The sequence below is a fragment of the Hyaena hyaena genome, unplaced genomic scaffold (assembly GCF_003009895.1).
Source record: "Hyaena hyaena isolate Hyena2069 unplaced genomic scaffold, ASM300989v1 scaffold_1462, whole genome shotgun sequence".
NCBI lineage: Eukaryota > Metazoa > Chordata > Mammalia > Carnivora > Hyaenidae > Hyaena > Hyaena hyaena.
The window spans coordinates 105,282-128,421 of record NW_024082096.1 but is presented as its reverse complement, the minus strand read 5'-3'; the positions used below and the strand labels follow the sequence as shown (position 1 = coordinate 128,421).

General features: G+C 60.8%; 2 protein-coding genes across 5 annotated transcripts in view; both read left to right on the top strand.

Moving 5' to 3' along the window:
* Positions 1-11,361, top strand: part of CABIN1 (calcineurin binding protein 1) — a 153,224-nt gene extending 141,863 nt beyond the window's left edge. For all 3 annotated transcript variants that reach the window (XM_039223826.1, XM_039223829.1, XM_039223827.1), the window contains exons 33-37: positions 1,181-1,255; positions 4,058-4,340; positions 9,202-9,366; positions 10,473-10,699; positions 10,810-11,361. In XM_039223826.1, the coding sequence (XP_039079757.1) occupies positions 1,181-1,255; positions 4,058-4,340; positions 9,202-9,366; positions 10,473-10,699; positions 10,810-10,953 (894 nt within the window). In that variant the 3' untranslated portion in view covers positions 10,954-11,361. The remainder of the gene's footprint in view (positions 1-1,180; positions 1,256-4,057; positions 4,341-9,201; positions 9,367-10,472; positions 10,700-10,809) is intronic.
* A 2,390-nt stretch (positions 11,362-13,751) lies between these two features.
* On the top strand, positions 13,752-21,359 carry SUSD2 (sushi domain containing 2). Of its 2 annotated transcripts, XM_039223840.1 has the most exons (15): positions 13,752-13,832; positions 15,398-15,605; positions 15,754-15,905; positions 16,332-16,499; positions 17,016-17,190; positions 17,313-17,514; positions 17,725-17,810; positions 17,903-18,171; positions 18,246-18,389; positions 18,484-18,642; positions 19,484-19,732; positions 19,848-20,120; positions 20,249-20,425; positions 20,513-20,615; positions 20,739-21,359. In XM_039223840.1, exons 1-15 carry the CDS (start codon positions 13,754-13,756, stop codon positions 20,761-20,763), a joined length of 2,469 nt encoding a protein of 822 aa, XP_039079771.1. In that variant the 5' UTR covers positions 13,752-13,753; the 3' UTR covers positions 20,764-21,359. The 2 variants fall into 2 exon arrangements, with proteins under 2 accessions (XP_039079771.1, XP_039079772.1); XM_039223841.1 differs by lacking the exon at positions 19,848-20,120.
* Positions 21,360-23,140: the final 1,781 nt, after the last annotated feature.

The window sequence follows — 23,140 nt, the reverse complement described above, 5'->3', positions numbered from 1 at the left end:
TGGGGCCATTTTATCAACTGTGTCTCAAGAAAGTTGGGGAAAGTATTGAAAAGGAAAAATGGTGATCTTGGAAAAACTCTATTTTCAACTGTAGATGAAACAAAACCACTTGTAGAAATCTTATCAAATCCAATGCAGGGAGAGGGGACCCCGACCCTCACCCCCCTGCATTGCCGGGCTCTGGGGCACTTCCTCAGAGACCTTTATGGCTGTCACCTGAAGGTGGCTGTGGTACCCTGAGTATGTGAGGAGCTCTGACACCTTTCTTACTTTGCTTTCCATTTTTTTGTTTGTTTGTTTGCTTTTAATGCATTAGACATATAGCTGTTTCTCTATTTAAAATGACTTCCAGGGGTGCCTGGGTGCCTCAGTCGGTTAGGCGTCCGACTTCAGCTCAGGTCATGATCTCAAGGTTCATGAGTTTGAGCCCCATATCGGGGCTCCCCCACTTTGGATCCTCTGTCTGCCTTTCTCTCTGCTCCTTCCCCACTTGCTCTCTCTCAAAAAACTGATTTCCACAGGAAGAGACCCAAAATTGCAATGGCTGCTTCAGTCTGGTTGCCCGTCCTGTCCTGATAAGCGATTTCTCCCCAAAGTGTCTGTGGTGCCACTTTTGAGAGTGCCTGTTTTATCATCCCCTCCCCAGCATCCAGGATTAACCTTTATTTGTTTCTGTTGTTGACACTTTAGGAAGAACCCAGCCCAGCACTCCCTGCTGGTCAGAGCTAGCCCTTCCCCAGCCTACCTGGGTGCTCCTGACACTCCAGCCCTTCTCCCTCCTTCCCTGCCCATGGCTCCACCAGGGTGGGCCTCTGTGCCTCCCTAACCCCTCTGCACCTTGGGCTGTTGGTCTCTGGGTCATTTGGACTTTGCTTTCCACCCAGACCTCAGACTCCAAAAGGCCCTGCATTGTGCTCGCTTGTAGAGCAGGTTTTGGCTCAGAGTCTGCCCGCCCCAGCCCCTGGAACCTGGTTCCAGACATGAACTTGACAGGACGAGCATGGCCCACAGCAGTGGCCCTGGAAGACGGAGCCAGGAGATAGACGTGTGCTCCTGCCCGTGCTCCCCGAGTAAGGCTGGAGTGCCAGGAGCTCTTCAGAGGAGTTGGTCCTCATAGTCCAGGGGCTGGGACAAGGCCACCATGGCCTGGCCCTTTGACTTCAAGCATCTCCTTGCTCAGGTGGACGAGGAGGCTGCACTGGAGCAGGCTGTGAAGTTCTGTCAGGTCCACCTCGGGGCTGCTGCCCAGAGACAGGTAAGCAGACCCAGCCTGTGGCAGCCTCCTTACACAGGGCCAGCCCCTGCCGAGGCCCCAGGCTGCAGGCCGAGAAGCAGGGACACCTCAGGAGGGACTGTTTCTGGGCTTAACATGGGCCTAGGGGAGATGGATAAGAGGCGTGTGAGCCTCAGGCCCGCAAGGAGCCCCGACCACCAGCCCAGCTGGGGCAGCATTGTATGGTAGGTGGGGCCTTGGCAGGCCCAGACACCAACTCTGAGTGTGTGACCTCAGGGGTCCCCTCACCTCAGCTGCCTTTTCTGTAGATGGGGAAGATGGTCCTTACCTACCTGACATCACCTGGAAAGGCAACTTTGTTTGGGATGAAGGTGGAAGAAGTGATGTGAGGCTGGGATAGGAATGGGTTAGGAGCAGAGCACATGGAAGTCCTGGGGTTTATTCAGCGAGGGAGGGCACAGGTGGGTACCAGGTGTGGGAAAGACTCCCTGCTATTGAGTGGGGAGGCTGGGTTGGTGCAGGGGCCCAGCGAGCAACAGGTGGATCTGAGATGTCAGATGGGCCAGCATGACTTGATGACAGGGAAGCGGGGTGAGGGAGCAGATCTTCCCCTAGAAGAGGAGTCCAGGCAGGGGCCCTGGGTGTAGGTGCCCCCAAAACCATTGGTCTAGGGCTCAGAGGCCACAGCTTGTGAGGAGCAGGGGTTATTAAGGAGGGGGTGAGGGAGAAGGTCTCCCTGAGAGAGGTCCAGCTCAAGAGAAAGCCCGTAGGCGGAGTCTGGCTGGCAGAGAAAGAGGGGACCCTGCCTAAAGCTGGGGGTCCACTCTAGTGCTCCTGCTCAGCAGTGTGAGAGGGGCACCTTCCTGCACCACACATGGGCGTTTCTGCAGGAGTGACTGTTGGACCAAAGGGCAGGTACTTGCCATTTGAATAGGTGTGGCCTCTTTTTCCCCCAGGGGTGGCCCAACTGCCCCTTCCCCAGCAGCACAAGTGAGCAGAGCTTGCCCTCCCATCCTTGCCCACATACAGCCCTCTCTTGGCATTTCCCCCAGGGAAGTCCATCACAGGGAGTCCCAAGGTAGGAGCTCAGGGCAGCGGGCATCCAAGTCCCAGGTCACCCAGCAGCAGGCTGGTGGGTGCCCTCCATGTCCAGAGCTTCCTCTCGGTGAAATGGGGCAGCGTGCTACCCTTCCTGCCTGGGCTCTTGGTCTGAGGAAGTCCAGAAGTTCAGTCTTGACCAGGCAGTCTGTGGGTCACACACGTGGGCCTAGTCCCCCAGCTGAGGGCCAGAAACCCAGGGGAGGCAAGCCCCACCCCACCAGCAGGCCCCACCACCCCCTTATTGCCAAAGCAACCACAGTTCACATCACAGCCAATGTAGTTCCTGTGACCTGCATGGCCCTCACCCCAGCTTCTGCTAATGGACAGGAGTAACTGCCCAGGGCCCCAGTGCAGGGCTTAGGCCCAGGGGTGCCCCCCTGCCTCCTCTGCTGACTCAGATGAAGGCAGGTGTGCAGTGACCACTCCAGACAGAAGAGGGCAGTTTGTGATACAGCCTTAAGCTGCTTAAAATGATAGAACCACACAGAAAACCTCCAAACCCCTGCGTTCCCTGTCCTGAGCTGGTAGGAGTCCCTTAGATGAGGAGATTGGAGACCAAAGAAGACTGGCACGCAGCTGGGGCCTGGGCCCGCCTCTGGCCAGGGCTGGGGTAGGAGCCGCCCTAGCCGTGAGCCTGCTGCCCCTGCCCCTCACCCCAGGATCCATTGGCTGGAGGCCAGTCCCAGCTGCCATGAGAGCCCAGCGCACACCTGGAGAGTGCTCTGGACAGAATTAGAGGCCCCGTGCTATCGCCGGGGCTGGGCTGGCTCCTGCAAGGACAGACACAGCACACCTTCCTGTCCTCTCCCCACCCTCCACAGCCCGCCAGGAGGTCCAGGTTCATCCCAGACACACATCACACAGCAGAGTCACAGAGGCTGTCCTGTGCTCCATGAAACTAGGGACCAGCCCTTTCAAGCAGAACAAATGTCAAAAAAAGCAGTGTTATGGCAGGGAGCCAGCTGACCCCCCAGCTCCCAGGTGCTCCCAACAGGCGTGAGACCTCCCACGTTTGCAGCCCTGGTCTAGGGGTCTACGGGGGGCCAGGAGGGTGGCTCACACTACAGCATGCCCTCCCTGCAGTCTTCACACTGTCCTGGGAGCAGCGTGGGCTTTGGGTGCAAAGTAGAAGGGCCGTGGTGGCAGAAAGACTGTGTGGACGAAGATGGAGAGGCACCAGCGGGCCCTGCTCCCCTGAGAATGGAAGGCCTAGGTGAAAGCTTCTAGGGCAGCCAAAGCTGGACAGTCCGGCACCGTGGCTTAGGGGCTGCGGTCTTGAACTTGGGGAGCTGACTCTTGGTGTCACCCCAGCTCCCTCGCGATGATCCCGCCAACGGCCTTTGGGAAATCGCCCTCCAGGACTGACTTTCCATTACTGCAGTCCCCACATCAGGCACAATGACCCCCTGCCTACGGTCATGTCCTCCCAAGGTGGCACCCAGGAATGGGAGGGGGAGGTCTGCTGGGGGTCCTGGCCAACCCGAGGGCCTCCGCTCAGTCCCTACCAGCAGGACCCAGACATCCTCCCAGGGAAGGGCTATGGGTTGCCAGCAGTTTCCTAGCATTACAGACGTCTGGAGGGCTGCCAGGGCCCTTGGTAGCATCGAGGGCCCAGGGATGGCATTGTGAGGGCGTGTTGGTGGTCCCAGGCCCAGGCAGATGTCCTGGCATAGGCTCTGGGCTGCCCAGCCCACCATCCTCACCTCCCCTTTGTCCTCACAGGCTGCAGGGGACACACCCACCACCCCAAAGCACCCCAAGGACAGCCGAGAGAACTTCTTCCCTGGGGCTGTGGCCCCCACGGCTCCTGACCTTGTGCCCACTGACGCTCTCCAGCGGCCCAGTGATACCCACAACAAGCCTCGCCCGGTGCCAACTGCCACCACAGCTATCATCCCCTGCCCTCCCTCAGCGTCGGCCTCCACTCCAGACCCATCCAAGGACCCTGGGCCCCCCCGGCCCCACAGGGCAGAGGCCACCCCCAGCATGACCTCCCTGGGCCCAGGTAAGTCCCATCCCATCTCCTAGGCAGCAAGGCCAGAGCTGGGCCCAGGCCCCTGCGACCAGCCAGCAGCAAGTCCTGCTCCTTGCATGGAGAGTGGAGGTGGAGGAGGCCAAGGTGACCTCCAGCCTACTCATCCTTGAGAAGCACACCTTGAGGGCCCTGGAGGGCAGAGGGTGTGACCAAATGGTATGACCACCACTTTCTTAATCTTCCTTCCATCCAAAAGGGAGGTGATGATGGCAGTCCCCTTATAGGGGTGTGTGGCTAGGAGGGAGGGAGCCAGCACTGATATGATATGTGATATGTTTACATGTAAACTTGATGAATAAATACATAGGGATTCAGGAGAGGGGAGGGGTCTTGACCTAGGCTTATCAGAAATCTGCAGGCTTGTGAGCTGTCCCTGCGTACTTTCTCTGGTGGGGAGCATTCCTGCCTAGGCCCCTGGGGGCAAGACAGATGGAAGCAGCCAGCAAGGAGCTGGACAAGGCTGATGGGTGGGCTTGTGAGTTATAAGGGACTGGGGCCTTGGGCTCTGTCCGCCAGAATGAGCCCTGGTTCCTTCTAGAACCCTTAGGAATGACAGCCTACTGGCAGGGGCAGCTGGCAGACCAGGACGGCAGACAGACCAGCCTTCCAGGGAGGGGGCACTGAGGTGGCATCTCAAAGATCAACGGGCAAGATGTCAGGCTCTCCCCCCACCCCTGCTCCTGGGACTAGCCTTAACCCTTGCTGAGGGCCTGCACTGAGCCTTTACTCCTTCAGGCTTATCAGTCTTCTCAGACACAGTCTCCCATGCAGCCCTTCGGCCAAGCAGCCTTGGCTGTGTCATTTTCTGACTCATTTGAATATCAGACCTGAGAGCTTCTACTGTGGCTGGTGTGCCCGAGTGGAGACAGACCGAGGGTGGCAGCTGTCCCTCCTTTCACTTTTTATTACAGTTCTGGCATTATGCGCTGATGTTGTCACCTGGTGCTCGTCCCCAGTTTGCTTTGAGAATCATGGAAGTGTAGGGATCCTTACCCAGTTGGTTACAATTACGCTGGTCGTGGCCTCGTGAGAGGAAGACTCACTTCCCTTTAGGTCAGCTCCCGCAGCCATTTGCTATGATGGGAGCCTCTGAAGGCTGCAGGACCAAGAGCAGTTTAAGAGCTGTCAGTGGTGGGTCCACCACCAGGTGACCTTGGCTGTTCCTGCTCCCCTCTGTGTACCTCGCTGTGTCTCAGTTTCCAGCACCCACTGTGCCCGATGGAGGCGATGCGGGTTCAGCACAGTGCTTGGCAGGCAGCAAGCACAGCCGCAGTGCGGTCTGGGGTGGTTCCAAAGGGCAGTGACAGAGTCCACAGCCCACGGAGATCACTCCCTCCCACAAAGATGTGGCTTCCCCAAGGTGTCCCCCCGACCTTAGGCTGTCTTGCTGTCCACCTGACCCTTGCCCCATGGTCTTTTCTGAGGATCAGAGCTGTCAGCTGGTCAGAATTTACTAGAGTTGCTGGCATGTCTCAGGTTCTCACCGGCTGTTGACTGGAGGCCTCAGTTCCTCCACTGTGGGCCTCTCCATAGGCTGCTGAGTGTCCCCATGTCATGGCTGCTAGCTTTCCCCCAGAGTTTAGGGTCTGAGAGAGCGAGCACTCAAAGGAAGCTGCAGTGTGCTTCATAACCTAACCGAAGTGAGTGACCATCACTGGTGTTAGCCACACACAACTGGGTGCAGGGTGGGAAGGTCCTTGGGGTGTAATAGTCAGGCCACAGGGAGCCTGGCTGCCTTTGTTCCCTCTTCTGCTCACCACGCCCCAGCCCCAAGCAGGCCCCAGACTACAATTTGCGCTTTTTTTCCCCTGTGTCAGATTGACAGAAGAGTGTATGTTTCCCGATGTGTCTTCTTCATCCTGGAGAATTGATCCTTTTTTATTTCCTTCCCCCAAACTAAACTAAACAGCCTTTTGCTAGCATGGAACTCTTACAGGGCGTGGGGGTTGGGGGCAGCCCCAGGTTGAGAATATTTGCTGCATGGACCTGGCAGTGAGTAGAGTAGCCTCCTGATGGGCTGAGTGCTCAGCACGCTCCCTAACCAACCCTCTGCACTTTCACACCTGCCGGCCTCTCAGGGCCGCCTCAGGGTGTGCAAGCAGATAGTGCGTGGCTGGCTGTGTTGGGGTGGGTGCCCCTGATGATCCCCAGAACCCCCGGGGTGGTGTCAGGGCCATGCTGGGATGGGCACATCGCCCCAGAGCCCATCTCCCACAACCCCCAGAACAAGGAAAGCACCAGGAAAGAGCCGCCCAGCAGGGTGACAGAGTGACCTGGCAGTGTGACCTGCATCTGCCTTCCCTGGTGACCAGCAGGCAGCCTGGAGCCAGGCAAAGGTTTGGATGGACAGGAAGGGTAGGACTTCCCTGCGAAGGCACCCAGGAACTAGAGGGTGTACGGGGTGGAACCGAAGCCAGAGACAGCTACACAGGAGGTTGCAAGCCACCTAGGAGAGCAGGCTTGAGTATGGACCCTTTCAGGGCATGTCCCCAAGGTGCGAGAGCACGGGAAAGGTGGCCTCAGGAGTCCTTGACCAGCACTGTCCCCGAGGTGGACAGCCCCAAGGTGCCCCTCACACAGGCCTTCCGAGTCCAGCCGGGGGAAGGCGGCCATCCGTGGCTGGCAGGGTCCAGTCCTGACTTGTCCCACCTGCCGCGGCCTGCAGATGGGCAGGAGTGATCTCAAGCTTTCCTGGTCACTAGCTGAGTCTTGCCCACCTACCCAGGCCATGCTGACCAGGGCCACCAGCCTCGTGGTGGATCTGTCCCCAGGCCACAGAGGGGCCCTGACCCTGCCTCTTGCTGCCCGCCCCCCACCTCCTTGTCAGCCTGTGCTCTCTGTTCCTTGGATATTTGCCCCCTACAGGCAAGGACCTGGTTTGTGCTAAAATAGTGCCTGGTCTCCAGGTAAGCGAGGGTCCTTTTTCCTGAGGGGCCACACCTTCAGGAGCAGGGAAGTAGATGAAGGAGGAAGAGTGGAAAGGGCACCCCAGGCCATGGGACCAGCCGGGGACAGAACGCGCCTGCCTGAGCAGGGTGCCACCAGCCAGCGGGCTGAGTGGTAATGCTAGCCTCATGCCATCCCAAGAAGCCAGGAAGAGTCTGAGCCAGGCTGCCGCTTCCAGGACTGGTCCTTGGGGACCCAGTGCCCAGGCCATGAGTCTGCCCCGGAGAGCAGGGAGAGTGGCCCGATGGCACAGGATTCCAGCCTGGCCATATGTTTCCCACAGGTAGGGACCCTGAGGCCAGGGAGGCCAGGGGGACCCAGATGGCCCTTCTCTTAAGGCTGGTCCCCCAGGCCAGTCCTCTCCCCCTCAGGCCCACCTGTAGCCCTCTTCACAGGACCTCCTGGGAGGGGAGGGGTGGGCTGCTTGGCCTACAGAGCCCTATGTCAAGCCCTATGTGCTTGACGCTCTGCTAGATGCTCCTGGCCCAGGGTCCCTTCACCTCATGGTGGCCCATCAAGAGGAAAGGCCTGGAAAGGGTGGACAGTCCCCCTGGGATAGGAGAAAGGCAGCCTGGCCCCTGACCCCTCTGGAGGCAGACTCCATCTGTCCCATCAGCCCCGGGCCCTCCCTGCACCCTGCTCCCCTATCATGCCCCTGTCCTATACATACCGGTCAGCAAAGAAGCCCACAGCCCACCTAAGCAGCCCCTTCAGGCCCCTCAGTCAAGCCCTCAGGGAACTGCCCCACGAGCAGAGGCTGGGCACAGGCAGGCAGAGCACTGGCACCTATAGAAAGTCCTGGGCCTGACACCCACCAAGCCTGCTTCGTGAGTACGGCGTGCCCAGCCATAGCAAACCGAGTTCTGCGCGGGCAGCATGGGGTTCCTTCTGCTCTTCCTGCTGCCTGGCTCAGGGAGCCTTCCGAGGTGCTCGCCCCTGCCTGCCATAGTGTAAGGGGCTGGACCCTGGAACAAAGATGCTGTGACCATGTCGGCCAGGCTGTGAGACCTGAGGAAGGGCGGGAGTGACTCATGGCTTAGGTAGCCAGGGAATGCTCTGCCCTCAAGGAGGTAGAAGCCAACACTGGGGAGGCTGGGGCTGCTCAGTGGCCCAGTCTTTGTCCCTGTCCCAGGAGCTGTCACCCCTGCCTGGTCAAGGCTGAGGTGGAGGTGGGGGGGAGGGGGTTTGCCTGCTGGAGAAGGGGAAGGAAGGGCTCAGTGGGAAAGTGGGAGAATAGAAGGGTTGCGGGGCAATGGCCATCTACGCCCAAATATAAAGAAAGAAGGGAGTGAGGTGAGGAAGGGAGCATGAGAAGGCAGGACGCAGGAAGAGCTGCAGTGCGCAGGAGGCAGGGCCTGGGGGGCTGGGCGCTCATGGCCCAGTGCTGACTAACGGCCTGGGGCCTGGCTGGTGGCCATAGGCTCAGCCTATACCCCTCAGGCCCATCAGGCTTTGGCTCAGCCTAGCCCAGTTCCCGGCCCCTGCCTCGTGCCAGGGAAGGTGTGGCCTGGCAGGAGGGCATGGTGCCAGCACACCACTCAGTCTGCTTTGCGCTTAGCTGGTTTGGGACCCTGACCATGTTTCTGAGGGCCACTCCCATAAACTAGTGGGGAGAGCCCATGAACCCACCTCAGGGTCCCATGATGGTGTTTGATGGGGCTGGGGGGACTATGTCAGGCACAAAGCGGTCCCGGTGGTGAGCCGACCTCACCAGCGTACCTGCCGGTACCAGCCTGGCCCCACCCACGCAGTTGTTCCATAGAAGCCCCTGCTGGCCTGCTGGTGGGGGTGACCCAGGTCCCCTGTCCCAAGGTGTAGAAGAGAGGGGCCCTGTCCCACAGGCCGGGTGAGGATTGTAACCTGCAGCCCTCCTTTGTCCCCACAGAGGGAGAAGAGCTGGCTGGAGGGGCAGAGGGCACGGGCTTCCCGCCCCAGGAGCCACTGCGCAGTGAGCAGGTGAAGACAGTCCCTGAGGGCCCCATGGCAGAGTCGCACTGCTGGCCTACAGAGGCCGCGCCCCGGACAGGCGCCGAGCCCACCTGCAGCCAGGGTAAGACGAGCTGGGAGCAGCCAGGATGGGTTCAGCTGGAAGGGTGGAGGGCGTCACAGGGTGACCGGCTGGCAGAGCGGGGTCCAGGGAGGACCTGGTCATGGCAAAGTGGGGCAGAGAGGCAGCTGGGCAGGCAGGCCCAGAGCGGAGATCCTCTTGTTCTGCCTCTGGCTCCACAGAGACTGGCAAGGGCCAGCTGCCAGCCCAAGCTGAGGCTGCTGAGTCCCAGAGAGGAGCCCCCCAGACAGGGCTAAGGGAGGGGGTGGCATGTGAGGGGAGGAGCCTGAGGCAGGCAGAGGGGTGGCCAGTCCAGCCAGCCAGTTGTCCATGTCATAGTCCTCCCTATGGGTAGAGCCCTTTCCCAGCCAGCCAGCCCCCTTGGGGACTCCTCAGGGTCGGGGATCTCACTGACCCTGCTCAGGACTGTAGGGCCTGGTGCCAGCCACAGGGAGCCAAGCATGGGCTTTTAAAGCCATGGGACTTTGGAGGAATGTGGAGACCAGCCAGGGCGACCCGGTGGCCCCTAGCCCTGGCAGCTTCCCGGAGGCCTTCAGCCCAGGACCGCTGCCTCCAGCCTCAGGGGAGATACAGCCCTGGGGCAGGCGTGGAAGTGAACCCGCTGGCGCTCAGCCACTAGCGACAGCCACGGTATCCTCCCTATGGCGTGGACACCAGAACATGCATCCTAGGATTGTTGCAGGTGTGAATGTTAATGTGTGTACGGCGTCTGGAGGGCCTGCAGAATCCCCGGGAAGTTTCCAGGGACATGCCTGTATCCCAGGCCCTGGACTCCCAGAGTGCACTATGCTCTTTGGGGAGGCAGTGGGGGGGAGACACCGGGGGCGGCAGCAGGAGTCCCAGGCTCCAGGCCCCACAGCCCAGACCCGGAGACCTGGGCAGTTGGGGAGGCAGACACAGGAGACCTGGAGCCTGCCAGCCAGCACAGACCAGAAGGCCAAGAGAAAGGACCCTCAGTCTGATGCAGCAGGAGGAGGCGTGCTTGGTGCCTCTGTTTTCCAGAGGGGAAACTGAGGCCCAAGCCAAGGAGGGGCAGGCAGGCCCAGGAGGCCACGAGCAAGGCTCAGCTCCCACTATCCACCCCACAGTCACCAGCCCCAAGGTGCCCAGCGGTGCCAGTGCCCAGCCATCCGAGGCCCCCCCCAGCAAGGCAGAGCCTGGCAGGGCCAAGTCGCGCCTCCTGCCCAGCATGCCAAAGCTGGTCATCCCCTCGGCTGCAACCAAGTTCCCCCCGGAGATCACCGTCACGCCGCCCACCCCAACCCTGCTCTCACCCAAAGGCAGCATCTCGGAGGAGACCAAGCAGAAGCTGAAGGTGACCACGGGGATACTGAGTGGGGGTCGTGGGTGGGAACTGGGCTATAGGAGGACCTGGGCCCGGGCCCCGGCCTCCCCTGACCAGTGCCCTGCCCCTTCTGTGTGCAGTCAGCCATCCTGTCTGCCCAGTCGGCTGCCAATGTGAGGAAGGAGAGCCTATGCCAGCCGGCCCTGGAGGTCCTGGAGACATCAAGCCAGGAGTCCTCACTGGAGAGTGAGACAGACGAGGATGACGACTACATGGACATCTAAAGGGCGGGGGCACCCTCCCCTGCCTGGAGCCCCTCAGCCGTGCGGGGCCCACGCAGCGCACCATTCCCCACACAGACCCCAGTCTGCCCAGCCTCCCTCCCTTGTGGTATCCTCCCCCCCAACCCCACCCCGCCTGGGTCATGGTCTGTCCCCACCACATGGGCTCCCAGAAGAGGCTGCGCTTGGCCGTGTGAAGACAGCCGCAGTTCGCACAGCGGGGCTGGCATCCTTTTCTATGAGACACTGACTTTGTATAACCATGTCCACGCCCAGCCTAGGTGGCCATGTCCACACCTTGATGCCCAGACGAGCTGGGCTCTGCCTGTGTCATAGTGGAGGGGTCATTTAGGGTTGGGCTCGCCCCACTCCCTTTTTCTGGTTTCTTTTCTAATAAAGATCGAAGAGTTGTCTTTGCCTCTTTGTTCAGCCCTGGGGCTTGCTGTCCAGGGTTCCTGGGCCCTTCTCCCATAGGTCAGGGCCCAGCCTTTGGGCATCCCAGAACAGGCAGGGGCTGGGAGCAGGCGGTGAGTCCGTATAGAGAGGTGAACACAGGCCAAGTAAGACAGACCCTCTGGGTGGGCCTGGAGCCAGGCCTCGAGGGGGTCTCGGTGTGGAGGGTGCCCCTGTGGAATGTGGGCAGGGGTACGTTGAGGAGGCTGCAAGGAGGAGGTGGTGCCAGGCTGTGCTGAGGAACTGTCTTGTGATGGGGGCCCGGTGCAGAGGCCCTTGGGAGGCAAGGTCAATGTCAGGAAGGAGGAGGTTGGGCCCGGCAGGGAAGTTACGTCCCAGCACACTTGCCCTCCGATAGAACTGGCCATGTCCGTTGTAGGGTCAGTGCAACATGTAATCGGAGCTCCTTGTTCAAAAATTAGTTTTTTAAAGGTGACCGCAGAGCATTATACAAGCCCACGATGCCGGCTCTGCTTTCTCAAGGTTCTGAGTACATCTATTTTGGGGAGGCACAAGTTGCAGGGGCCCGAACCTGCCCTTCACACCGTCAAACCCCTCAGTGCCTTGGGGAGCACCCAGCTGTCACCCCCCTCAGCTCTGGGCTGGCCCTGCCCCCAGGGTCTTCCTGAAAAGCTGTCCAGTTTGGAGATGGGGATGCTCCTTGCGGCCCTATGCCCCTCATGGGCTGGGCACTGCCAGCGTCCCCGGTTCAAGCCTGGGAGAGCCATCACAGGGACCCAGCGGCACTGCAGCCTTGGAGAGGTCCTCACCAAAACGTCCCTAAATCCAGGCTCTTTGCCAGGCAAGGGCAGGGACAGCAGTTACTCAGTTGATGACCCTGCTCCCCAAATTCCTACCTTCTCCTCAGACCAGGAGTGCCCAGAAAGAGAAAGTGCTGGGAACAACACAGCAGTCTCCCAGGGCTTCCTGGCTCTCAGGCCTACAGGACACCTGGGACCCATCCTGGAGTCATTCCTATCCTCTTCCTTCACCTGACATGTGCCATAGGGAGCACCCTTGCCCCAGGGCCTGGGATGAGCCCCAGCACCGTGATCAGCACCCACCTAGAGGGGTGCCCTGAGTGCCCAGCAACCAAGTTGGGAGATGTAGCTCCTAACTGGCTTCCCTGACGCCTATAGGAGCCGCCTTTCCAGAGAAACTGCAGGCCAGATGAGAAGGGGGAGGGACCCAGGGAAGGGAGGCAGACCGGACCCTAGGAGCTGAGGAGGGTTACGGCTGGATGGCCCTAAGCTCATAGCCCCCCATCCCCACCCCCACCTCCATCCCGCCCCGCCAGCTTCAGTTCCCTTCGAGGTCTGGGGATGTATCCCCTCTGGACACCTTGAGAAGTTGCCTCTAGGGAGGGAATCATCTGTCATCTGGACACCCAGCGCAGGTGGCAGGGTCCAAGTGAGTCCCAGGCCTTCCTCCAGGAAGCTGCCTGGGGCCTGGCCCCACACTGCCTCTCCCAGTGATCCCACCTAAACAGATGTAAACACATCTGGACCTCAGTTTCCTCCCCTGCACAGTGAGAAGGGAGAACAATGAGAAGATTATGCAAATTCTCTGAGTGACTGCCAGGGGTGGGTGGGGCTGGGTGGCTCTTCTCCCAGTCTCCCTGCCTTGTTGGGAGCCCTGTTTCACAGGCGAGCCCCACTCCAGAGATTCCAGACGAGGGTCTTTTGGTCTCAGCCCCTAACCCCACTGTTAACCTGCCCTGGGGGGGGGCTCCCTCCCACGGGGCCTTCCTCTCTCCCTCAGAAGGGGATCCCCTCCTCCCCTCCCTCTTTCAACACCCACACAAGCCAGTGATCAGCAAGAAGTTACTTGTCAGGCTGTGGGGAGGAATTGGGACTACCTGCTCCAGGCGGGGAAGCTGAGGATGGGAGATGGGAGGTGTGGGGCTGAGGGCCCCCGGGGTGCTGGAATCCGGAGATTCCAAGGACCACCCGGCCTAACCCACTCTACCAAGTCCCATCCCCAGTGGAGCCCCACCCTGGCCGCCGGCGAGGCTTGACCTGGGGTGGGATCCGGTGGTCTAAATTGGGTTTCGGGCTCTGGATATCCGTATCTCCGAGTGCCAGAGAGGTCCAATAGCTGGAGGCTCGGACCCCCTCCCCCGCGTCCTGGGCTGGCGGGCCAGGAATGTGCTAACAGGGCAGGTTGGGCCTTACTGGCCCGCGCGGGCACCTGTGGACTTTGAGAGAGGACAGGGTGGGGCGGGGCGGGGCGGGGCGGGGCGGGGCGACAGCGCCGAATGCGGGGCGGGCGGGGCCAGGCCAGTGAGGAGTAAGCCGGCCCGCAGCCTCCCAGCCACTGCTGCGCTCAGGCTGCAGACTCAGGCGGCACCATGAAGCTGCCAGTCCTGCTCTGGGCCCTGCTGCTGCTGCTGGCGACAGTCCCCGGCCCAGGCCCTCGGCCTGCAGGAGGTACGCCCCCACCCTGCCCTTCTGTGCCTCTGTCTGTCTTCCTGCCTGCTGCAGCCGTCCCCAGGGTGGACGCCCCTCTGCTCAGCCTCTTCCATCTGTCAGGCCATCTGGGACTGGACTGGGGGTTGTGAGGAGAAATTCTGGGGATCCCAGGGTCCAGGGGCTGCTGGCGGGATGGAGACTCAGCTGTGCCCACCCTAAACCCGCTGGGAGCTGGGAGGTGCTGGCTGCCTGGGAGGAAGGTGGCCCAGGGGAGGGTGTGGGCTCAGGAGAGCCCTTGACCTGCACGCCTGAGCCCCAGCGGACAGTGTGCTTACACAGGGAGGAACCCCCAGCCCCACTAAGCCCCCTGACAGGCGAGAGGCAGTATTGTGGGTCCTTATTAGGGTGTGGCTGAACCCAAGAAAGTCCGGGGGAAGGCTCCTACTCCAAGGGCCTCAGGCTGGACTGGGCTGGAAGTGGCAGGCTCCCCAGCCCCCCACTCCACCCCTATCTCCCATCTCAGGGAAGCGCCACCACCCTTCAGTCACTTATCTCACTTACTGGCATCACTCAGCCTCCTCCCCCACTCCCTTGAGCCATCACATCCTCCCTCCGTCAATAAATGTTTATTGAAGCTCTTGAGTGCCAGGCCTTGCACTGGGTGAAATGGGGTCATCGGGGTGGCTCAGGTCCAGTCCCAGCCCTTGACTGGCCCCCTTTGGTAGGGTTGCAGGGAAAGGCCAGGTGGGACGGGTGATCCCTGCCTCGGGATCTGCACCCCAGCTCAGTCTCCACCCTCCAAACTGCCCAGCCACGTCCCGTTACGGAGGGATGGAGTCCTTGAAAACATGGTCCTGTCATAGGTCCCCATGGTGGTAAGGCCAGAGGCCTAATGTCCACAGCCCCCCACCAAACCACCCTCTCCTTCACACTGGCCCTGCTGGGCCCTCTGCTGGAAATGCCCTTCCTCTCCCCTCAGAGGAAGGGAGCACCCCTTGCCCCCCCGCCGCTAAGGGTAGAGCTCCTTTAAGAGCCACAGTGGGTGAGCCAGTGTTGCCTGGCAAAGTGAGATGGAGCCCTCCAAGCCCAGACACCAGCCCTTGCTAGGCCCCCAATGGGATTCTTAGTATCCACGTCCCCAGACCCCAGACTGCCCTTCTCCAGGCTGGGTCCCATTGACCCTTCAGTGAGTAGAGGCAGAGGCAGGTCCCAGGTCCACATCAAGGGCTCAGCCACCTCTGGCCATCTGAGCATGTGGTCTTCCTTCGGGGACTGGGTGGCTGAAGGTCATTCCTGCCCAGGGGGCTCCTCTTGATACCGCAAAAATGTTTGTCTAGGGTCATTTCCCCTTATCTCCTATCTTGTTCTAGCAAATATTCAGGCAGCTGCTAGATCATTTGTACCAAAAATCCCTCACCCACGGGCCCTGTGGGTTTCTGCTGTGTTCCCTTGGTGGGTAGTGCAATTCCTGGCCAGCCGTTCTCCTGGGAATGCTTCTCTCTAATGCGCTTTAGGAAAATAAATGCAAGTGCGAGCCCTGCCCATGGGGCAGCCGGGTGCTCAGGCCCCTCCCTCTCCTCCAGGTGCCAAGGGGACCTGCTCCAGCCGCTGTGGAGACCGGGATGGGCTGTGCTCCTGCCACCCGACCTGCTCCGGCCTGCGCACCTGCTGCTCAGACTTTCGGGACTTCTGCCTGGAAATCTCGCCCTACTCGGGCTCTATGATGGGCGGCAAGGACTTTGTAGTGCAGCACCTCAGCTGGTTGGATCCCACTGATGGTGTGATCTGCAGGTGGGAGGCCCAAGGGGCTCCGTGCATGGTGGGGGCCCAGGGACAGCTGGCTGGCTGGGCCCCCCAGGGAGGAAGTCAGGGGCCCAGGCCTTGGAGAGGGTCAGCCCACCCTGGCCCAGTCTTTCCTGCCACCTCCAACCCCCCACAGGTTTAAAGAGAGCATCCAGACCCTTGGGCATGTGGACTCCTCAGGACATGTGCACTGCGTGTCACCCTTGCTGTATGAGACTGGCCGCATCCCCTTCACACTGTCACTGGACAATGGTCGCTCCTTCCCGCGCTCAGGCACCTGGCTAGCTGGTGAGTCCCGAGCTTCCCGGGCCTTGGCCCCCCACAGGGACTTTCCCTAGCGCTAATCTATGCACGTCTCTCACCTGCCAACTATGCCCTGCTGCTCTGGCTTAACCAGTCCCTCTGGAGGCACGCCCGACCACAGGGGCGCGGGTTCTCAAACTCCTCTCCCCACTCCCTGGTGTCCACACAGGGGACCCAGCCCAGAGGGAGTGGGGACTTCAGGGGTCCCCCAGGCAGGCCAAGGGAGGGGGAAGCCAGCAGAGGCCTGGGCAACAGAAGGCAGCCTCTCCCCATGGCGTCTGTCCTTTCCTGACTTGAGGGTCTGAGAGAGTTATCGCTCTAATGGGACTGCTATGCTTTACCCTTGGGAGGCACCCCCAGCTCTCAGCCCCTGGGCCTCAGGCCTTAGCTCACCCCTCCTCTCCCACCCAGTGCACCCCAGCAAAGTAGCGGAGACAGAGAAGAGCCAGCTGGTGAACCAGACGCACTGGCAATACTATGGCACTGCTGACACCACAGGGAACCTCACCCTGACCTGGCAAGCCTCTGTTCTGCCCACCGAGGCTGTCACCATCGAGCTGTGGGGTTACGAGGAGACAGGTGAAGCCAAAGGCTGGACTGACGGAGGAGCTCTGTTGGCCTGTAGGGTTGGGAGTTTGGGGCTTACAGAGGCGGGAGAAAGGGAATCCCATGTAAGGATTTTGAGCAAGAAAAGTACGGGCAAGAAGGGGGACCCAGGGGAAGCATGTGGGGGTGGAGGGGAGGTTGGGAATCCCTAGCTGTTTGGGGCCCAGCTCCAGGAAGGAGGTATGGACAGCCCTTGGATACAAGGCCTGATTGAAAACAGAAAAGGCTTGCTCCGTCCATCCTCTCCAAGCCCCAGGACTGCTAGCTCCGCCCGGAGCATGGGCTGTGACCCTGGCCTGGGGGAGGAGGAGATGGCGGTCACTCGAGCCAGGGTCCTTGCTAGAGCAGCAGGGCAGGGCTTCCTATGGGAATCATCTATCTGTCCATCTATCAGTCTACTCTGCGCGTATGCTAGGGAACTGGCCTCTCCTCTGCCTCATGGCTCTTTGGAGGAGCCCCAGGGTTAAAAAAAGGTCTTCTCTCTCTCAGGGAAGCCGTATTCAGGGGAGTGGACAGCAAAGTGGTCATACCTGTACCCCTTGGTCACAAACCTCCCCAACTCCGGCTTCTTCAACTTCACTCCAAAACCTGCACCTCAGAAATACCAGCGATGGGAAGTGGGTGCACTTCGAATCAGCAGCAGCAAATACTACGCGGGGGAGAAGTAAGGGGTGCCGGCCACGCGGAGGACGGGCTGGCGGGTGCTCCTCCCCGGGCTGCACAGGGAAGCCGGAGCTGGGGTGGGGGGGGTAGGTGCAGCCCTCAGCATGTGCGTGGCTCCCGCAGGGATGTGCATGCGCTCTGGAGCGATGAGCACGCGCTGGCCTGGCACCTGGGGGCAGACTTCCAGGAGGACCCTGTGGCCTGGGCCCGTGCCCAGTGCCTGGCCTGGGAGGAGCTGGAGGACCAACTGCCCAACTTCCTGGAGGAGCTGCCTGACTGCCCCTGCACGCTGGCTCAGGCCCGGGCCGACTCTGGCCGCTTCCATGTAAGCCCCATCTCTGGGTCAGGGCCTGGGAGACGTTGAGGGGCCAGGTGGGAGAACACACAAGGTGGCATCCACCCAGGAGGCGGTGTGGGGAAGTAGAGGCCCCTGAGAGGTGAGGCTGGGGTCTGAGGGCCCTCGGGGGCTGGCTTCCAGTGAGGGGATGACAGAGACTGAGGCCAGCCCATGTGACAGCAACATCCTGCTCTGTAGACAGACTACGGCTGTGACATTGAGCGTGGCAGTGTATGTACCTACCACCCTGGATCCGTGCACTGCGTGCGCTCTGTGCAAGCCAGGTGAGCCCCGCCCCCCTGGGAGAGGCTGGGGCAGGGGTCGGGGCTGAGGGGGCAAGGTCCCCACAGCCACCCTGACCTGTCCTCTCCCCCAGCCCCCGGTACGCCTCTGGCCAGCAGTGCTGCTACACAGAGGCAGGCACACAGCTCCTGACGGCAGACTCAACCGGTGGCAGCACCCCAGACCGTGGCCACGACTGGGGTGCACCCCCATTCCGCACGCCGCCCCGTGTGCCTGGTCTCTCCCACTGGCTCTACGATGTCATCAGCTTCTACCACTGCTGTCTCTGGGCGCCCGACTGCTCCCGTTACATGCGGCGACGGCCCTCCAGTGACTGTCGAAGCTACCGGCCACCACGCCTAGGTGGGTGCCAGCTGCGGCTGGGCCCCGAGCAGGGCCAGGCCAGGGAGACCCACCTGACCCTCTTCTCTCCCCAGCCTTTGCTTTCGGGGACCCACACTTTATCACCTTCGATGGCGCCAACTTCACGTTCAATGGGCGTGGCGAGTATGTGCTGCTGGAGGCGCCGCTGACCAACTTGAGGGTGCAGGGGCGGGCCGAGCCCGGGACAACGCCTGAGGGTGAGGCTGAGGCCCGTGGGCTCTGGGCGGCTCAAGGACGTCCCAGGAGAGAGGCTGGAGCTGAGCAGACCGTGTTCTGCACCTGCCACCCCAGGTACCCAGGACCGAGGCACAGGGCTGACTGCTGTGGCTGTCCAGGAGGGCAACTCGGACGTGGTGGAGGTCCGGCTGGCTGGAGGGGCGGGGGTCCTGGAGGTGCTGCTGAACCAGGAGGTGCTCAGCTTCACCGAGCAGAGCTGGATGGACCTGAAGGGTGAGTGAGATGGCCTGGGAGCTTCAGCGGGCCGCTCTCCTGCCCCTTCCCTCCTGCTGGAGGTTCCATACCTCGCGCTGGCCCTGGGGTTCAGAGCATGGCTGCAGAGATGGAGGCCTCCTGATTTGACCCATATGCTGTCCCCAGCATAGTGGTGCACCAGTCAGTCCCACCCCCCTGCACCCCACTGTGAGGGGCCCAGCACAGTGGACACCTGCCCCCAGCCCACAGCTGTCTGTGGGGAGATGAGGTTCTAGGCCCCTGGTAACGAGGTCTAGCCAGGAGACCTGGTCTGATCTCATGCTTTCATATGGAGCCCCAGACACATATGATCAGAACCCCGAGATGCCAGGACAGTAGGACTTGGAGCAAGAAGCTGCAATGATCGAAATCGCCTGCTTCAAGGACACTGGCTGGCCCAGAGGGCTAAGGAGTAGCCACCTGCCCGACCACCTTCCCTGGTGGTGCTCCCTCAAGAAACTGAGCTAACGAAATGATTTGCGGTTGGAGTCGGTGGGGACCTGAGATGGGCCCTGCTGCTGCTGAGGGTGCAGGGACCCCCAGGAAGGGTGGGGGTGTGCATGCCTGCTGCCTCCCTCAAGGAACGAGGACTGACAGGTGGGGCCTCAGCATGAGGGGTCCATTTGGAGCCTGGGCCCTTCATATTGGTTTGTGGGGGTACAGGTGTGGGCCTGGGGTGAGGGAGTGGCACAGCAGACCCTGGGGACACCCTCCCCTTCCCCGGAAGCCCAGGAATGCTGACCCACTCATTCTGGGGCTGCGGAGTCCTGGCACGGTGCCCTCAGTGGGCAACCCTGACATCAACTCCACCTGTGCCCAGGTATGTTCCTGTCAGCAGCTGCCGAGGAAAGCATATCCATCATGCTGTCATCAGGGGCTGGCCTGGAGGTCAGCGTCCAGGGTCCATTCCTGAGTGTGGCTGTCCTCCTACCCGAGAAGTTCCTCACCCACACACGAGGCCTCCTCGGCACACTCAATGATGACCCCAAGGATGACTTTACCCTGCGCAATGGGATGGTCTTGCCCCCTAGCTCCAGTTCCCGAGAGCTGTTCCGCTTTGGGGCCGACTGTGAGTGACCATGAGGCACACACTGGGGGTTGGAGAGAACTGGGCAGGGACAGAGTGGTGGAAGTGGGGCTCCTGACCCTTGACCACCAGCAAGACCTGCTGCGTGTGCCTCCAGGGGCTGTGGAGAACGCCTCCTCCCTGCTCACCTATGACTCCTGGTTCCTGGTCAACAACTTCCTGTACCAGCCCAAGCATGACCACACCTTTCAGCCCCTGTTCCCTGAGGAGACCACTCCTGACCCTACCCAGGCAACTGAGGCGGCTGAATTGTGTGGGGACAACCATTTCTGCAGATTTGACGTAATGGCCACTGGGAGCCTGAGTGTGGGCAATGCCACGCGGATGGCCCATCAGTGGTACCAGCATCGCGTGCAAAGCTTGAAGCCTGGTGAGGGCGGCTGGGGGACGCAGGCAAGGGGATGGGCACCTGACTCTGGGACAAGGCCTCCTAGGCTGCCAGGGGGCAGGGCAGCCAGTGGCTTCAACCTGTGGTCTGTTTCTGGTCCCTTACCCCAGTGAGATCCTGTGGCTGGCTGGCTCCACCCCCCAACGGGCACAAGGAGGGTATCAGCTACCTGATGGGCTCCACTGTCTACTTCCACTGCAATAGCGGCTACAGCCTGGTCGGGGCAGAGACCAGCACCTGCCAAGCCGATGGCACCTGGTCCAGGCCCACCCCAACATGCCAGCCAGGTGAGGCTGCCCTGCCCACCTGACCCCCACCTGTACACCCTTCCCCCTCCCCCTCGGGCCTCCCTCACTGGTCTGTCCTGTGTCCAGGACGGAGCTATGCGGTGCTGCTGAGTATCATCTTCGGAGGCCTGGGCGTGGTGGCTCTGGTCGCACTCATCTACGTGCTGCTGCGCCGCAGGAAGAGCCACATGTGAGACCCCCACCCACCCAGACCCGGGTTCCACCAGCAGCCCCCCCAGGCTGTGCCCCTCCTTGGCTCTCCTAGTACTCTACGGGCCCCCTGTGAGTTCTCTAAATGATGTGTCTGTTGCAGGACCAGCTGGGGCTCACAGCCCTGAGGGGAGTGCCCTTGGCCAGCAGCAGGAGGCACGTGGACCACCCGAAGCCAAGACCTACCTCCCAGGAGAAAGCCCCAAATCTTAAGGACATGTACCTCAGTACTTCGATCCTCAAGTCTCTAGCATCATTCACTTGGGACCCCGGACAAACTGATGCCTGAGCCTCTAATGCCCATGGACCAGGACCGGTGACCTGCTCTGTCCCTCAAACCTGGACACCCGGCTCTAACTGTGCAGTTCCCCAGCCCGGCACCTGGTTCTCTACGCCCCCGACTCCATACCCTTGAATTCTAATGCCGTCTCTAGAGCCCCAACACTCCGGCACCTGACACTCAAATGCCAGTTCCTCAGATCCCGTGTCTGACCTGACCCCTCATATACTGAGACCTGGTGCCTCAAGATGTGAGCCCTAGCACCCAGCTGCCTTGATTGCTGAGCTTGGCCCAGACTGAGTGGGGGAGGCTCAGTGTGTGGAGAGGCCTCAAGACACCCTAGTGGAGAGTCACTCTGAGCTCCAGGCTTGTAATTCCGGCTGTTCTGGAATGTCACTTGAAATACCACCCCTGCCTTTATCAGGAGAAAACAAGCCTGTGTGGTGCACCCTCTTTTGTGTCCTGGTGCTCCTGGTTTGCTTCAGTTCCAGTGCTAGAGAGTTCCATGGTTGCCTTGTGGGGTCAATAGCACCCAGAGCACCCTGAGTCTTTTGTCCACTGGCAGGCCACCTGGGGTAGGTCCCTCCCCAGCCTGTCTCCATCTGAAAAGTGGGATTGCAAACAGTGACCACTTTGTGGGTTGAGGACCAAGAACAGTGTATGCAAAGGGTTCAGCATGGACTGCCATGCTGGGTGCCCAGGAAGTGGGATGGAGCCACACAGGCACCTGCCCCAGCACTGCCCTGAAAGCAGTGACTGGTAGTTCCCGACCAGAGCCCACTTTGCCCAGGAGCTGGTTATGGAGCACAGGCTTCATGCTCCTGCTGCCTTGTTTGTGGTGAGGTTGCTTGAGGGGATGCCATGGGAGGGCCTGGGCTGCATAGAGTCAGGCTTGCATCATGGATCTCAAGGAAAGCACAGTGGAGGGTGGAGTTGGAGATTGGTGCCCCCTGGCTCAGGCTGAGGGGTGGGGCTGGGAGGAATTTGCCTAAGGGATGTAGAACCCTGGTGGGAGGTGATTGGAAGTGGAGGTCCCCTTCACTGCGACCTGCAGTGCTGAGAGTGGCCACATGGGAGCAGCAGAGGGTAGGAACAGAGATGGCGGGTAGAGGCTACATCAAGTCAGAGGGGAGGGCAGTCAGCCACTGCCCTTCAGCTGGGCCAGTGGGCCTGTGAAAGCTTTGGCTAAGGCTCATGCAGGCCCACCTCTGCACCTCCCTCTGCTGGGAGGACCTCTCAAGTCACCCCCCAGTCTCAGGAGCACAGGTTGTCCAGCTGGCACTGAGCACCGGGGCCAGAACCCAGACTGGGGCCTCCCCAAACTCTTAGACCTGCTCTTGGCTGAGGGTCCTGGGCAAAGGTGGGAAAGCTGGGTGGTAGGGGCAGGTGCAGTCTGGGGGAGGCCCGTGTGCACAATGGGGTACATTCAAAGGAACAGAGATGAGAGTGAAGGGTTGGGGATCTCCCTGGGGAAGTGCCCAAGAGACTAAAGGAGGGGGATGGGGTGGACACTTACTGCTGTCCCAGGCTCTACTTCTGACTACCCCACCTCTCCGGACTTCCAGCTCAGGGCAGGGTGGGGCTGAGAGCTGGCCCCTTGGCCACCGGGCAGGTACTTTCCGCAGATGAGGCAAGGCAAGGCTGATCTCCCACAGACCTGGGTCCTCAGTGTGTCCCTGTGCCGAGCCGGGCCGGCTCAGCCAGGCACAAGTCTGCAGGCGACAGGTCAGTTTCCTGGTTAAATCAGCTTGGACCTGTGAGAGGAGACACAAGGGTGAGCAGGGACAGCTTCACAGCTCCCAGACTATGCCTGAAATAGATCAAAATGCCTGAGATGTGATTGGTGAAAGGGCATTCCAGGCAGAGGAACAGCCTAGGCAGAGGCTCAGAGGAAGAGAAGTGTAGTCTGGTCTAAAGAACAGTGAGGCTCCTCCCACCAGGCAATGGTGGTGGGGCTTCATCCTAAGAGTAAAATATGGCCTCCCTCGGGCTTTGCTACCTTCCTACATTCCTGTACCCTTCACTCGTCCCTCCAGGTTGGGCCCTAGAGCTGCTTCCACCCTTCCCCAGCAGGAGGAGCAGTGCCCTGTTTGTGGCCCCAGCCCCAGACATCAGGAATTCCCAGTGCCAGGGACAGGCCAGGCTGGGAAGCCCCAACACCTGTTGGGTTTTCCCAGGGGCCTGTAGGGAGTCCGGGTACTATTGGGCCTGTGTGAGGGCAAAGA

Bases quoted from the DNA above. Each gene is read 5' to 3' on its own strand.
- SUSD2 (XM_039223840.1), top strand. From the start codon at position 13,754: ATGAAGCTGCCAGTCCTGCTCTGGGCCCTGCTGCTGCTGCTGGCGACA. The intron at 18,172-18,245 runs GTGGGTGCCAGC...TTCTCTCCCCAG, and splicing joins CTACCGGCCACCACGCCTAG to CCTTTGCTTTCGGGGACCCA. The intron at 20,426-20,512 runs GTGAGGCTGCCC...TCCTGTGTCCAG, and splicing joins CACCCCAACATGCCAGCCAG to GACGGAGCTATGCGGTGCTG.